Genomic DNA, 17,303 nt, shown 5'->3' on the forward strand with positions numbered 1-17,303 from the left:
CCTGAGTTCAACAGACACTTAATAATTGCCTAGCTGTGTGACCTTGGGCAAGTCACTTAACCCCACTGCCTTAAATAAGTAAAAATTTTTAAAAATTAAAAGAGGGAAACAACCTATCTGTAAATATTATGTGAAATGATAAAAGATTTTCCTCATAACAAGAAGTTTGGTAATGACAGCATGTATTTTAGGGGGAAAAGAAATCACTGCAGTTATTATGAATGGATAAGACTCAACCTGAGTAAAAAAAAAGTTATACTAAGTCCTGTGATTTTCTCTTATTTCACTGACTGAAACCCCAACCTTCTAAATCTGATATGATTCAAAGACCAGAAAAAATAAGCAAAGGAAAAAAAGTTGCCTGACCTGGGACAGGGGTGAAAACAACTTTTTTGTGGTTTGATTTTCAAGCTCATCAAGAATCACAGCTGGTATGTAGCATATATTCTGAGACTCAGCAGACCTAGAAAGGTTTCAGTAGCTTCATAAATCCCATGGCTTAAAAAGTTCATTCCCATAATCATCTTTAACACAATAAGCAGAAGAGGCAGGATTGGAAGGTTATGACATACTAGCCATGTCTTTCCCTTCATTTACCATCACAAAATTACAGGGTGTTATGGTGACTAACCTTCATGGCACAGAGCATATTTGGTCTATACCTAGGAACATTAGCCTGAGAATCTAAGCCAAAGAGACAACCATTTCTAATCATTGAGGATATGTTGTGGGAGGTATTGAAGATATAAAGACAAAACAGAAAATGATCCCTTCCCTCTAAGACCTTCCTTCTATTGAAAGTGAGTGGAAAATGGGAAATAGCACTTATCCTAAGAAAGGGGTATGTAGGGGTGTGGGGGGGGGTTGGGGGTGGGAGGTGGTGTATGTTTATCTATCTCAACTGTATGGGTGTGACTGAATACACTCCCTGGGAGGAGCAATAGCATTGTGGAAGTTTACAGACATCATGGCTTTGCCCTAGTTTTCTTAGCTATTGTTTTTGATCTTTAAATAGTTTTTTAAATTATTAAACATTATATACCTAGATGTTTCATTAGTAAGAAACTGAGTTGTTAGAATAAAGAACATTATCGTTTCCTGGACATCTCCAATCATGCCATGGTACACTCCACAAGAGCCATCACCTCCATTTCTTTCTTTCTTTTTTTTTTTTTTTTTTTAAGGTTTTTGCAAGGCAAATGGGGTTAAGTGGCTTGCCCAGGGCCACACAGCTAGGTAATTATTAAGTGTCTGAGACCAGATTTGAACCCAGGTACTCCTGACTCCAAGGCCAGTGCTTTATCCTCTATGCCACCTAGCCACCCCCACCTCCATTTCTTTTCTCAACCACTATGAATGGTTTTAATAGGACAATTTTGGTCATCTTGTTTAGTAATGTGAGATATCTGCTTATCTTTCAGTTTGAAACACTTAGAAGTAGATAAATCTAATGACAACTCCAAATAGGAACCCAGGATCTGGATAGTTTCTAGGAAGAAATCAAGTTCAAAGCTCAAGAGTATTTGAAGAAATATGGATTGTATTATAAATCACCTTTTATCCGGCCTCATACACTTAATAATTACCTAGCTGTGTGGCCTTGGGCAAGCCACTTAACCCCATTGACTTGCAAAACTAAAAAAAAAAAATCACCTTTTATATAAGTGATCTCTCTGCTAACTGTAAGACATGATAAAAGAACATCAGCAAGATTCTCCCTTCTACCCCCATGCCAAAAATGACAACATAGGCAACAGAGAATCTAATTTAAGCTTACTTTTTGGAGAGATGCTGATCTTAGTACAAATGATATTCAATTCAAGTACAGACCACAACCTTCCAGTAAACAGAATTTACAAGTTATCATTTGGGAAATCATTTTATCTTATTTGTTTCTGGTGTTGAGGCACTCATAACTTCAGTCTCATAAATATGACTAATGAAATAGGTCTACATATGTCTAAGAAAGTTGTTGACTTCAATTATAGTACAGTAAAGTAGCTCACAGACAAAAAAAAAATTGGTTATACTGCCAGTTAAATCCTACATCACCCCATGAGGGCAGTTAGGTGGCACAGTGAATAAAAAGAATGTTGGATTTGGAGTCCAGAAGAGGGGAGTTCAAAAATAACCTTGAACACTTATTAGATGAGAGCTAGGACAAGTCACTTAACAGGTTCTCTGCCTCAGTTTCCTTGATGTAAAGTGGCATTAATTAGAGTTAGAGTTGTCATAAGAAACAACTGAGATAATATTTGTAAACCACTTAACCCAGTCAGTGCTTGGCACATTACTGCTGCATTGTTTAGTCATTTCAATCATGTCTGACTTTCTGTGACACCATTTGGGATTTTTTTTGGCAGATACTAGAGTGGCTGCCATTTCCTTCTCTAGCTCATCTGACAGTTGAGGAAACTGAGGCAAACAGGGTTAAGTGACCTGCCCAGACTCACACAACTATTAAGTTTGGGGGGGGGGGTGCAAATTGAACTTAGGTCTTCCTGACTTCAAGCCCAGCCCTCTATCCAATGTGCTAGCCAGCTACCCCCTCCTTCTCCTTCTTCATTTGCATCTCCCAAGTATTTCCTTTGTCAGAACAGAGAAAGGCAATAACATGGATGTTATTCACTAATTTACTCAAAAAATATTTGTTGAGAGCCTATACATAAAAAGAAGAAATTTAACAGGAACAAATGTAAAATTATACTCCAGTTCAAAAATCAACTTTAAAAAGTACATAATAGGGAAATAATGGTTAGATAGTAGTTTAACAGACAAAAGTCTAAGTATTTTAAGGGGACTGCAAGCTCAATATATGTCAAAAGTACTATACAGTATCACCCAAAAAAGCACTAACTACATCAGCGAACTTCAGCTACAACAGAGGGGAATATTGTCCTGGGACCTGTGGTGGGAGGTAAAGGGGAGGTGGGCGGTAACAGTTCCACTCTACTCTGTCCTGTGAACACCACATTTAAAATATTGCATTCAGTTCTGGGTACCAAATTTCAGGAAGGATGTTGATAAGTTGGAGAGTGTCCAGGGGAAAACAACCAGGATAATAAAAGGCTTGATGATCATATCATATAGGATCTGTTGAAGGAATTGAAGATCCTTTTAATGGGGACAAGGGAAGACTTGGTGAGGGGGAGACATGATATGTATCTTCAAATGTCTGAAAGACTGAGATTTGGACAGGGTATAAGTCTGTTTTACTTGGCCCCTAACTCTGCCTGGGCATGATGGCTAGAAGTTGCAAAGAAGTATATTTGAGTTTGGTATAAAACTCTCCCAAAGTAGAATGAACTGTCTTATAAGGGAGCAGATTCTTCCTTACTGGAGGTCTGCTAGCAAAGGATGGGTGACTATTTGCCACATATATTGTAGAGAGATTTGGGTTCTACGAAGGAACTTCTATGGCCCTCCATCTTTCAGGATGCTGCACAATGTCAGTATTATCTTTGATATGACCTATAATATTTGTCTTCTTTTAACATCTGATTGTAAATTTTAATTTTTAAATTTATATTCACAAGTAGAGTTATCCAGTTGACTTTGGGTTAAATATTTACCCAGAAAGGATTGATTGAATTTCTCATTCTTTTAAAAACAATAATTTTAGTCACTTAACTGTTAAATTTTCCTGCTAAAAAGTTTTACCTAATTCCTGAAATGGCACAAATAAGGACATTGGAAACAGACAATAGTCTGAGTCCACAGGACAAAAGAGGAAAAGAAACAAGGAAATGTTGTGTGTGAATGAATCTAGAGTGGTATTCACACTTTTTGACATAAGACTCCTCTCTGCAAACAATAAAAGACCCATGACTTACAAAGAGGGCATTACAGTTGCTGGATCATAGCCTGTCCAATGGGAATATAAATGGTAAATGGCAGCTAACATTTCATTTGGAAGCTTTAACAGGCAAGAAACTCTACCTTTCCAGTGAGAGAGCCAAAAAAAGTCACTGCAGGTTCCAGAAATATACAACACTTTAACAACATGGAAGAAAATATCTATAGTTTCACAGGAAGTATTCTACTATCCTGAGGCAAGATTCTACTGTTCTTCCCATCTCAGTTAATTGATTGACAGCAAAAAAAAATGAGTTGGAGAGGCAGAATGACTAACATTCATGATAACTCAGTAGTTAACTACTACCACCTCTTAAATATCAATACTCACATTGGCTTGCCAAAGGAGACTGAAAGTCATTATATTATAAGAAGAAGAAAAAGGACACATTGCTGCCAACTCCTTAGAACATTTCCACAACTTCTCATTTGAATTGCCTTCACAAATCTATGGTATATTCATTTAAATAACTTTAAGAGTGGCAAATCTTCAACCCTTGAAAATGGTTTTGATCTTCAGAAAAAAGACAAAAGCCATCCAATGACAATTAGGTATCAATTTGGGCACCCTTATGGGGAAAAAGAAATAGATGAGGGGTATTTAGGTAGCTCAGTGGTTAGAGTTTGGGTCTGGAGTCAGGAAAATCTGAAGTTAAATCTGGCTTCATATATATATATACATACATACACTAGCTGGATGACCTTAGGCCAGTCACTTTGTTTCTGTATGCCTCAGTTTCCTCATCTGTAAAATGAGAATTCTGACTATTGTGAGGAACAAGTGATTTAATTGAGTGTTTAGCAATAAGTGCCATACAAATGTTAGCTATTATTATTAGACAAAATGATAGAGAGCCTAGTATGATAGAGGGCTATTTGGCCTTAGAGTCAAGAAGACCAGGGTTCAAGATCTGCCTCTGATTATGGGTAAGTTGCAAACATTTGGTACCCCAGGGCACATGCACAACTCTAAATTACAGAAAGGTTTTGATATGTGGCTAGGGAGGGAATTTCCAGATCAGGGGACTTCTATACCAATGAGATCACACATCCAGGTCCTCCCAAAATCAAGCAATCAATAAAAATAGTAAAATGTAACCTGCTAGATGACAATGACTATTCATATTATTTATAGGTTTCTGGGGCAAGAGAGTTAGTTCTAGGATTTTAGAAGAAGCTCTAGACTCAAAGGGAACTTCCTTAGCCTTGGCTTTTTAACACCCTTAACCTGGTTGTATCTCATAGGAGCTGCTTCTTAATCACCTTGATATTTGCTTTCATGGGGGGGGGGGGCGGTATTTAAATGTTCTGTTGAAGGTATTATTTGAAACCTCAAGTTCTGAGGTTTATCCATTGACCAGACTAAACTATGACCCAAACACTGGCACACAGTAGGCACTTAATGTTTGTTGGATTAAATGAATCTCTTGTGTGGCTCTCTCTGTAAATCAATCCAAAACAAGCCACAAAAGAAATATTCTGAGTAATGGCAGTATGACTGGACTGAGTATGAAACCTCACAAAGTGACTACCCTGAAAGGTAATGTTCACATGGAGTAATGAGTTTTGGTCAATCTGCTAGGTTCGATTCAAAAAACAAATAATCAGGGTACTGTGGGAGATACAGAGATTAAAAAACAAAATAAAAATCTTCAGATCCCTGCCCTCTAAAGTCTTATAATCTAGTTTATAAATACTCAAAAGAGTCTATTCATTTTATAAGTCACACCTCCCACAGGAGAATTCATGGCCCATCAGGATCGCTCTGCAATCCATCCAAATTATTTAAGTGCCAAAAGAAAATACCCATAAAGACTGTCAGTCTCAAGTTCGGATATATTTCACCCCCCCCAAAAAAACACCACAATAATGTTGCTTTTTAAAATATTATATGATTAAAAATACACATGCTAAAGTCCTTCTCTGACTACTCATGGCTCAAAGTGACTGAATTCACTAAGAACTGTAGAATTGTAGAATCTTTAGGTCCTAAACCAAATTGAGTACAAGTGCAGTGATAAGAGTTATGGCTATTGTAGTCTGAGGAATAGTCCAGTTAAGTTCAAAGACATTTAGCCTGACAAGGTTGACCACCAGATGCTGGATCTTTTGGGCCAGGGTAACTCATGAAATTGCAGACTGAGGGGAGAAGAAAGGTGGAGGATATATCCATAGTGATGAAATCATGGATGTCTGAAAAGGTATTTACAAAAAAAAGAAATATTTACATATTTATTGCCTGTATGGTAGAACAAATTCTCATTGTAGAATTTATAGCCTCTACAAAAAACTTACCAAATTATATAAAGTTACCCTAAAAGACAATATGAATTAAAAATGAAAGGCAGTATTGCATAGTAGATAAAGTCAGTATCAGGTACAGAAAGACTGGCTGATTCTGTCATATTATCTGTAAGATCCTGGGTAAGGAGCAAGACTTTAATTTCTACTACAGAGGAGTATAGGAAGTTCTTTAGGTCAGTGAAATCAAAAAATCTTATACCAATCCTTAAGTGGAGATAGGCACCTTTAAGGCCATTCAGTTGGGGAGGCTCTGAAGCTAATAGAAGTATTCATCTAGAAAATTCATTCTAACTAGTTACCTTTCATTTCAGCTACCTGAGAAAGCTACAATTCAACATTAAAATAGACACAATGAATCCCTGGACAGAAGCCCTTTAGCATTTTCAATTTAGTTATCCTGCCTCTTTTTTCCCAGGACTGATAGTGGAAAGAGATATCAGTCATGAAAACCAGTTTTAGACACGATTGTCTGACTAGGCTGGGAAATTGGTAGAAAAGAAAACAAGTTTTTGATCACTCATCTTAATAATGGTGCACAGAAAAGGTCCCATTAGGTTATCTGGGTCTGTTGTTTTGAGAATTATCACTAGGAACTCAAACATCCTAAAGAACTTCAGAGGAAAGGTACAGGTAATAGCAGCTAGCAGTGAATTTCAAAACAAACCAAAACACCCTCCCCCCCCCCAAAATAAAAGAAAAAAAAAACCTTGTCTGTCCAGTCACAGTCACAAACTGGGAAAGGAAATAAATATTTGAAATTTTCCACCAGAATCTTATTATAGGAAAGCTTGTTGATCTAGTTTCCCTTCCGCAAAGTAAGAATTTACTTCATCTCTCTGATCCTCAGTTTTTTCATCTGTAAAATGAGTGAGTTGAACTGGATGACACCTGAAGTCTCTTCCAGCTCTAGGTCTTTGATCATATGATTATATGTTAATTATCTAGTGGCAAAACCTCAATGGATACAGTGAAAACAGAAGTATTTTTTAAAATGTTATTTATCAAGGCAATGGGGTTAAAGTAACTTGCCCAAGGTCACACAGCTAGGTAATTTTTAAGTGTCTGAGGCTGCATTTGAACCCAGGTCCTCTTGCCTCCAAGGCTGGTGCTCTAACCACCACCTAACTGCCCCAACAAAAGTATTTTTAGTGGAGATGTCAGAGTTCAAAAGTCACTTCTCTGTGGACTGGCAAACTCTTGCATATAGCTATGATCAGAAACTCTTAGACTAATCAGTGTTTCTCTTAGGGATGCAGAGAGTATCCACCTTTAATTAGATAAAATACTAAAGACCTTTTCTCTCTGTTCTCACTCATACATCTGCTGACATATATCACTGTAAGCCATCTAGAGACCCCTTCAGAAGGGGTTCAACTTGGATTAAGGAAGAAAAGGTATGAGATCCTTTGCCATCCATCAGAGTGAACTTCCATCTCTTTGGGGGAGGGGAAAAAAGGAAGAAGTTGAAGATTGGAGATTCTGCTCCCTCCCCATGATTAAAATTTCTTATTTCCCTAAGCTACTATAATAAATTGATCCACACAAAGAGGATATATTTGTATTTCATCTTTCTTTTTTTTTTTAAGCATTCTCATTCTTTCCCACTTCAAATTAGATGAGAAAGAAAAGAGTAATGAGGGATGGTACCAAGAGAAAAATCTACAGCAAAAAGTAATATAGTACTAAGAATGAAAAGTGCCACTCTTCTGAACCACTGCCCCCAAGGGCACACAAAGGAAAATCACCACAAATCAGAAGAATACCTCTAAAAAATATCCCATTGCAACCATTTCATAAAATCCACATCAATGTTAATTTTGAAAGTCACCAAAATCTGTTAATAGAGTTTAAAGGACTCAGTTCATTGTCCAGAGCCATTTGAACTAGAATATGTTGCTAACTCCCCAGCAAACAAGGGAACTGAAAATAAACTTCTGTTCATAGTAGTGTTAAATCACTAAGGTCATCCCATAAGGAGATAAGAGGCAGTCTCCAGATAAAACCATGCCAGATATTAAATAAGAATGACTATAGTAATGAGATTATATGTTACAGGAACACACTGAATGAGATTAAAATGAAGGACTAAAAATCATCAGTGCTAATGCAAAAAAGGAGAGCTTTATTGTTAACTTGATTACAAAAGCCCCAGAAAAATCACTAATCCTCTTCAGACATGGGGTCCCGATTAAGCACTTAGTCTATTACTGCTTAAATATTTTCCTACCAGAACTCCAGGTTTCATCCCTGTAAGTATATGAGGAAAATGTGATAACTCAGAGACAGTACAACTGGAATCTTACATGGTATACTAATTGCTACAAAGAGCTGGGAGCTGGAGGGTAATGATGGAGGAGAAATCCCAAGACAATCCTTTATGTAGTCAGAGGAAGAAGCCCGTACAAATTAGGTGGGAAGCAGAACAGAGAACTAACATTCTTAAAAACTTAAAAACTCAAGAAACGGGAGTCACAATTCTGAAATGCTGCCTTCTCTATATGGTAATTAAAACTCTAGGAGTCTTGGCTGCAAGACAGGGCTATACGTGATGCGGTACACAGTGACTCAACTGGGCTGGGTAAGCTTCTATTATATTCCATCATTATGTAAAGGGCAGCAAACCCATCCTCTTTGACCTAAATAGAGCCATATACATACATATTTTACCTTCCAGAACACCATTCAGAAACAAGCTTATCCTCAAAAGTTGAATGCTCTGGCTTCACATGTATAATCTCTCTCAAAGTGCTTTCCTTTTCAAGGGGAGGGAGGGGAAAGGGAGAAAAGGAGGAAATTTGGCACTAAAAGCTTATTCTAAAAATATTAAAATTCTTTACATGAAATTGGGCAAAAATAAAAACATTCTTTTTAAAAAGTTAGTCTTTTACTATCATACCTCTGCTGTTCCTCTAACTGCCCTCAGTCCCTCCTTCAGCCCCTCTTCAGGCACATTTCAGTATAGAAACACAGGCTAGCATCCTCTATCCTTGACCTAGGTCGGGTTGAATTGAATCATGCCACAAAACTCCCAGTCTCATTCTTCTACCTAAAACTGCCTTCCTTCAAACAGACAGAAATCATGGGGCGATTAAGGTGGCGGTGGTGGCCCTGGAGTCAGGAGGACCTGAGTTCAAGTCCAAAACAATGACCTAGCTGTGTGGCCTTGGGCAAGTCACTTAACCCCCTTGCCTTGCAAAAAATAAAAAATAAATCGTACAGAAATCAGCTGAGCCTTAAACCCTGACAACTTCTATTGCAGCTCCCTCCTGACACTGACGGCGCCAGGAGAAAAATAAGGGTCCCAAAGCTGAGAGAGAGTAAAGAAGGGGGGCCTCTGTGGCCCCTCTGAGACCCACAAAATGAAAGGGGGGCCCAGCACCTGAAACTACGGAATCAAGGTGGGGGAGGGGATCAGCATTGAAGACCCCCCCCCAGAAGTGAGATAAAAATGCCCTGGGTGTGGAAGCAGGCGCGGGCAGTCTCCGGCCGGGTGGCGCGGGGCCCCGCATACCTCTCGGTCCGCCGGAATGCCCACTCCTTTGCTGCTCCTCCTCCTCATCGATGGTGAACAAGCCGGCGGGGCTCGGCCGGGAGCCGCTCTTCCTCGGCCTCTCGCGCCGGGCGGCGGCGGCTGAGCCGGGCATGTCGCCGCGCTCGGGGGCGCGTTTGGTGTGGACAACAACCTCGGTCCGTGGAGCGGCCGCCGGGGCCCCGCGCTAGCCCCGGGGCGGCCGGCTCATCGGAGCGCTCGGAACGCGGCCAGCAGCGTGCGCGCAGCCGGCGTGGGCCCCCGCAGCCCGGCCCCGCAGCCCGGCCCCCCGCAGCCCGGCCCGCAGCCCGGCCCCGCAGCCCGGCCCCGCAGCCCGGCCCCGGCCCCCGCCGCCGCCCTCACTGCCCGCGGCCGCCCATGCCGCCCGCTCAGCTGTGGGCTCTGCCCGCCTCCCCGCCGCGGCGCCCCGCTCCTATCTCCTCCCAGCTCCAGCGCGCTGAAATATTCAGCACGCGGCGCCGGGGGGGAGATGCGATCCGCCGCCGCCCGCAGTTGCCCCGACAACCCGGACTGCGCGCCCGAGCGCCGGCCCCGGCATCTCCTCCCCTCCCCGGGGGGCCCGGAGTCCTGCTTGCAGAAGCAAGGAGCCCGCTAAGGTTTTTTGGTCCAGGTACTCAGTGATGACACCCGGAATCCACGGCTGAATCACAGGCGCGAGGGGATCGCCCCCCCCCCCGCATGTCAAGTCCAATGTCAGGCCAAAGGCTCCCTCTGCGTAGACACGGGCACGCCCGAGCAAACTTGGTTGCCACAGTCGTCAAGGACAACACTCATGCTTTGCCTCCAAAGAAGGCCCAACAGAACATGGATTCTGCTGGAGATCCACATGGATCACGGCTTGAAGCCCATGTGGAGCTCTCTATCAAGTCAACACAACAGAATTCCATCAATTAATTCTACAGAAGAGAAAAAAACTGACCCAATTAGGAAAACTTTGCACTTATTGTACAAACAAAATTGCTACTGGCGATTCATGGCCTTTGACCCAAATTTCATTCACCCACCAAGGATTTTTCTCTCTGAAGTAGACAATCTTTTTTTTTTTAGGGTTTTTTTTTAGGTTTTTAGGAAGGCAATGGGGTTCAGTGGCTTGCCCAAGGCCACACAGCTAGGTAATTAGTAAGTGCCTGAGGCCGCATTCGAACTCAGGTCCTCGTGGCTCCAGGCCACCCCAGAAGTATACAATCTTAGAACCATTTTGGGGTTTCTCATGCAAAATGAGGTTCTTTCCTTTGTATTCCCTAATTATGACCCTCCCTCAAAGCACCACCAAACTTTTGAAAAATTGGTGCTTTTCAAGTTTCCTTTGCAACATTTCTCAATGGGAGAAAATACTTGCTTTAATCACTGCTTTTTGTTAATTTTTACTCTTATTTTTTAGGTTTTTCGAAAGGCAATGGGATTAAGTGACTGCCCAAGACCACACAGCTAGGTAATTATTAAGTGTCTGAGGCCAAATTTGAACTCAGGTACTCCTGACTCCAGGGCAGGTGTTCTATCCACTGCGCCACCTAGCCACCTCCGAAGTAGACAATCTTAGAACCATTTTGGGGTTTCTTATGAAAAATGTGGTTCTTTCCTTTGTATTACCTAATTATGCCCTCCCTCAAAGCACCAAACATTTGGAAATTGGTGCCTTTCAGAGTTTCCTTTGCAACATTTCTCAATGGAAGGGAATACTTGCTTTAGTCACTGCTTTTTATTTAAAAAAGACTGCAAATGACTATATTCTGATGAGTCTCTCCAGCATTTGCATGTGTAATTTATACAATGCTAGGAACTACAGTGTATTCCTGCTGTGTGAGCAGTTTTGTCTCCACAGTCTGAAATTTCCCTCCTGGGAAGCTCAAGATCTCTGTAACTTCTCACAATGCCCAATGTAATATTAGGTACATAGTAAATGATTGGATGCTCATGGTTCCCAAGTCTATTCCTTGGGAGGTTTAAGGATTAAATTAAAATCTACTAAATCTGGAGTCAGTGTTTAACCTTGAGTTTCTGACCAGGTCTTGTTCATTTATGTAACATGTTTCAGAAAGGATTTTTTTTTGTTTTCTTTTACCCAATTACCTGTTAAAACCATTCTTCTCTTCTTTCTCCTCTTTTGTTTTTTGTTTTTTGTTTTTTTTGTTTTTAGTTTTTTGCAAGGCAAATGGGGGTTAAGTGGCTTGCCCAAGGCCACACAGCTAGGTAATTATTAAGTGTCTGAGGCCAAATTTGAACTCAGGTACTCCTGACTCCAGGGCCAGCACTCTATCCACTGTACCACCTAGCTGCCCCCATTCTTTTTTTTTTTAGTTTTTTTTTTTGCAAGGTAATGGGGTTAAGTGGCTTGCCCAAGGCCACACAGCTAGGCAATTATTAAGTGTCTGAGACTGGATTTGAACCCAAGCACTCCTGACTCCAGGGCTGGTGCTTTATCCACTGTGCCACCTAGCCGCCCCTATTCTTAACATTAAAAAAAATTTTTTTTTGAAGTTCTGAGTTCCAAATTCTATTCCTTTCTCCTTCCCCTCACACCTCCCAGACAAGGGATCAGGGAGAGACATTTTCAGTAATTCTCTTTTCCTTCATATGCTTCCCTCTCAGATGCTTTTCTCTTCAGAAGCTGACACAAGCAATTGTTTTTTTTAAGCTGTTTTCCTTTTGGCAGCACATTCATACCAAAAGAAGATTTATCAGAACCTTTTTTTTGAACCCCTTTCTTCCACAAGGTCAGTCAGACTAATGCTGACAATAGCAAGGTCACATACAAAAAAAGTATATTTAAAAACACTACCTCTGCTCATTAGTTAAAGAAAGTAAAAAAATCTCCATCAACCTCAAGTCAAATGAAGTGGATGAAAGAAGGCTTCAAAGGAAATGGTTGATTTCTTTACTGATTTGAAAAATCACTATCATTTTTAGAAGAGGTAGGGTTAAAAAGATATCCTTGCACTTTGGACATAAAAAGGAAATTGGCAACCTATTACTAGTGGGGAAGTGAGAGAAAAGTTTCTCAAATCCACAAGCAGGCATTTGAAAGGCTAAGTGCTGACAGGAATCCAAATGACTTGGCCACTACTTAATATTTATTTTCCATCTTCCTCTCAAGGATGCGGCTTAAATGGTTTTAAAACCATTTTATGAGGGGAGCACAAGATCAGACTGAAAAGCTATTTGATAATTTAGCCTGCCTAAAGATCTGTCTCATGAAGGCAGAAACTGTGATTTATTCATGTTCTACCTTCTCAGCCACACATATTCCCCCCTCCCTCCCATTTCTCTTTCCCTCTGTCCACTTATTGTGGAAGAAGATACAGTCTCTTGTGAAACTCCCTCTGAGAAATCAAGTTTATCAGCTTGCACCCAAGTAGCTCAGAATTGGGTCTTAAACACCACACCCAGTCTGCTCACAGTTCTTGCTTTACTTTGCCATTTGCAGGAATGTTATGCTAATTTACAAGCTTTCACAAAGAAGGTTTCAGGAGTATGTGCCAGGTGATGGAGAGGTGATTCTTTGCCTTCTTAATACCAACACTTGAGTTATGGTGGTGAATTCCTATTTGTTTTAATTATAAAGTATGAGTTTTACCATCACCATTTCCCTTAGCACTAAAAACCAAGGCACCTTGGGAAAGTGGAGTCTAGAGGGAGCACAAACCAGGAGTTGTAAATGAGTGAGTGAGTGTTCTTGACCTTTCTGTGACCTGTGGTACTGTCCTTCACACTTTTTCTAAATACTCTCTCCTTTCTGGGTTTTCATCACGCTGTTCTCTCCCCATTCTCTTGCTACCTGTCTGAACTCTCTTCTTTCATCCACTTCATGCCTGCTAATCCTGGGAGTCCCCCAAGGCACTACTGTAGACCCTTTGAAATGATCATCTCTATGCAAATGACTCAGATCTACTCAACCAGCCCTAACTTATCTCCTGATTCCAATCTCCCATCTCCAACTTCCTAGTAGACATCTCAAACAAGATATCCCATAGACATCTTAAACTCAGCATATCTAAAGTTGACTCATCTTATTTCCCTCAAACCTTCCCCTATTAAGTTAGAAAGCACTTATTAAGCATTTGTTATATGCCAGGTGCTTTATGAAGCACTAGGAATCCAATAAACAAAGATAGACCTCTAATAAAATCCTGAAAGTGCTGTATTAATGTAATTACTACACTATTATTGAGGTTCCACCATCTTTCCAATCACTATGGTTCACCGTGATGCTCAATTCCTCAACTGCTCTCATTACCCATATGCAATGTCAAGTCTGGTCATTTCTACCTTCATAATATCTCACATATATCCCCTTCTCTCCTCCAACACTGCCATTTTTTGTCCTCCTCATGCCTTACTCTTGCAATAGTCCTTGGGTTGATCTCCCCATTTTAAAACTCTCTTCATTCCAATTCAAACTCCATTCAGCTCTCAAATTGACCTTCCTACAGTCAAGTTTGACTATGTCCCTCTCCTTCCCCTACAGAATAAACTCCAGAGGCTCCCTCTTATCTTCAGGATCAAATAAAAACCTCGTTTGGCTTTCAAAACCCTTTATAACCTTGTTCCTTGATACCTTCGCAATTTTCTTATTCATGACTTCCCCCTCCATGTATCATTTGATCCATTGACACTAGCCTCCTTGTTCTTCCCATAGGACTCTCTATCTCTCAACTTTGAGTATTTTCATTAATTGTCCACATGCATTTCCTTTTCCTCCTAGCTTCCCTGGTTTCCTAAAAGTCCCACCTCTGCAAGATAGAAGGACTTTCTCAGTCACCCTTAATCTTAGTGCTTTCCCTCTGAGACCATCCCCAATTTAATATATCTAGTTTGAATGTCATTGTTCACATATTGTCTCCCATATTAGACTGTGAATTCCTTGAAAGAAGGAACAGTTTTTGCCTTTATATTACCAGCACTTAGAGGTGGAGCCAAGATGGCGACAAGAAGGGATCAGTCTTAGGAGCTCTCTGATAAAATTCATCAGTTAAGGACTCTAACTAAACTTTCGAGAGACAGAACCCACAAAGGGTCCCAGTGAGGCAGTTCTCCTACTCAAGGTAAGCTGGAAAAGAACAGAAAGGCTCTGCTCCCCGGGATTGGAGAGGTGGCCCGCCAGAGGGGTGGCCTGCCAGAGCCAAAGAACCTCAGCCTCCCGGAGGCAGCCCCAGGGCGCTGGGAGTCTCAGCTCACAGCGGGGGGGGAGGGGGGGGGGGGGAAGTGTCTCCTGAGCTACACCCTGAGGAGCACCAGGCACAAAGTGGGGGAACAGCGGGGGACCTCTGCCAGAGCGAGCACTTGGAGCCCAGCCCTCAGGGCACACAGTGAGCAGCATGGTCTTTCCCCAGCCCTGATCCAGGACACAGAAGCAGGTGGAGTTGGTAAGTAGGAGCCCCCAGGGCATGAGCCCATTGAGCTGAGGGAGGGGAGTGAAGAGAGACTGAAGAGCTCTGTCCTCTGCCTCTGGAACAGGACTCTGGGGCTCTGACCACATTCAGATCCTGATAGCAGTCTAGGCCCCCCCATAGAACAGCATGCCCCCGCCCACCTCAGCCCTGTGGCAGAGTGGGGCACTTATGGTCATTCACAGACCAGGAGGGAGGACAGAGCCTCACACACTGAGACCCTTGTGGGAGTGTCCCAAAAGCTCAAGAAACACCCCAAACCAGGCCCAGGCTGGGAAAATGAGCAAGCAGAGAAACAAAAAGAAGACTATTGAGAAATATTTTGCAAATGAGCCCAAGAAGGACCAAAATACTCAGTCTGAAGATGAGGAAGCACAAGCTCCTGCATCAAAAGACTCCAAGCAAAACAGAAATTGGGCTCAGGCTGTGACAGAGCTCAAAAAAAGACTGAAAATCAAATGAGGGAGTTGGAAGAAAAACTGGGAAAAAAAAGGAGAGAGATGCAGGAAAAACATGAAAATGAAGTCAGCAGCTTAGTTAAGGAAATACAAAAAAATGCTGAAGAAAATAGCATGCTAAAAACCACCTTAGGTCAAATGGATAAAACAGTTCAAAAAGTAATGGAGGAGAAGAATGCTTTAAAAAGCAAAATTGGCCAGATGGAAAAAGAGATAAGAAAAGTCTCTGAGGAGAACAAATCCTTCAGACAAAGAATAGAATTCAGGGAGATTGATGAATTTAACAGAAATCAGGAATCAATACTTCAAAACAAAAAAAATGAAAAATTAGAAGAAAATGTGAAATATCTCATTGAAAAAACAACTGATATGGAAAACAGATTTAGGAAAGATAATTTAAAAATTATTGGAATACCTGAAAGTCATGATCAGGAACAGAGCCTTGACATCATTTTCAAAGAATTACTACAGGAAAATTGCCCTGATATTCTAGAAGCAGAGGGCAAAATAGAAATGGAGAGAATCCACCGATCCCCCAGAGAAAGAGATCCCAAAAAACTAACCCCTAGGAATATTATAGCCAAGTTCCAGAACTCCCAAGTGAAAGAGAAAATATTACAAGCAGCCAGAAGGACACAGTTCAAATATCATGGAGCTGCAGTCAGGATCACACAGGACTTAGCAGCAGCTACATTGGAAGCTCGTAGGGCTTGGAATACAATATACCGGAAGGCAAAAGAACTTAGAATGCAGCCAAGAATGAACTACCCAGCAAGGCTGAATGTCCTCTTCCAGGGAAAAAGATGGACTTTCAATGAACCAGGGGAATTTCAAATGTTCCTTTTGGAATGGCCAGAGCTGAACAGAAGGTTTGATCTTCAGATACAGGACTCAGGTGAAGCATGGAGATTAGAGGAGAGGGGGCAAATATGAGGGACTTAATGAGGATGAACTGCATGTATTCCTGCATAGAAAAATGACACTGATAATACTCATATGAACCTTCTCAGTTAATAGAGCAGGTAGAGAGAGCTTTTATAGTTGAAGCAGAGGAGAAAGCTGAATTCAAAGATAAAATATGGTGTAAAAATGGAGTCAATAGAAAAAAAGGGAAATGGAATGGGAGAAAGAAAAAGGAGAGGGGGAATAGTCCAAGATATTTCACATAAGTTTTTTTTTAATTACAATGAGCTATTGCAATGATATGGAAGGGGGGAGGCAAGGGGGAATGAGGGAAACTTTGCTCTCATCAGAGGTGGCTAGGAGAGGAAACAGCAAATATACTCAATGGGGTATAGACATCTGGAGTAAGAAGGAGGGGGGGAGCAGGGGAAAGGGGTGGGGATGTGAATAAAGGAGAGGATGGACCATGGGGGGAGAGTGGCCAGATATAACACATTTTCTTTCTTACTTCTTGCAAGGGGCTGGGAATGGAAGGCCTGCCCAGGACCACAGGGCCGGGTGGATGCTGGGCCTAAGGGGTGGTATGGGGGCTCAGGGCTTCTTGGCCCCAGGACCAGGGATCTGTCTGCTGCGCCACTCAGCGACCCTACAGCAGAGTCATAGTGAAAGGAGAGAGAAAATAGAGTACATGGTAGTGGAGAAATAAGAAAGGAGGGAGTTGCGATCAGCAATGGCAACGGTCGAAAAATATGGAAATAACTTTTGTGATGGACTTATCATAAAGAATGAGATCTACCCATGACAGAGTTGTTGGTGTTGGAACAAAGATTCAAGCACATTTTTTGT

At 41.4% G+C, this 17,303-nt stretch overlaps 1 protein-coding gene across 2 annotated transcripts in view; it reads right to left on the reverse strand.

Annotated features, from left to right (window-relative positions):
• Positions 1 to 17,303, reverse strand: part of MAP7 (microtubule associated protein 7) — a 229,253-nt gene that overhangs the window by 172,461 nt on the left and 39,489 nt on the right. Inside the window, exon 1 of one of the 2 annotated variants that reach the window (XM_074187667.1) lies at positions 9,671 to 9,872. The exons of the other annotated variant lie outside the window; for it this stretch is intronic. Coding sequence (XP_074043768.1) covers positions 9,671 to 9,803 — 133 coding nt within the window. The 5' untranslated portion in view covers positions 9,804 to 9,872. Of the gene's footprint in view, positions 1 to 9,670; positions 9,873 to 17,303 lie in introns of those variants that run through there. 2 annotated transcript variants of the gene reach the window in all.

The sequence above is a fragment of the Macrotis lagotis genome, chromosome 5 (assembly GCF_037893015.1).
Source record: "Macrotis lagotis isolate mMagLag1 chromosome 5, bilby.v1.9.chrom.fasta, whole genome shotgun sequence".
Lineage (NCBI taxonomy): Eukaryota > Metazoa > Chordata > Mammalia > Peramelemorphia > Peramelidae > Macrotis > Macrotis lagotis.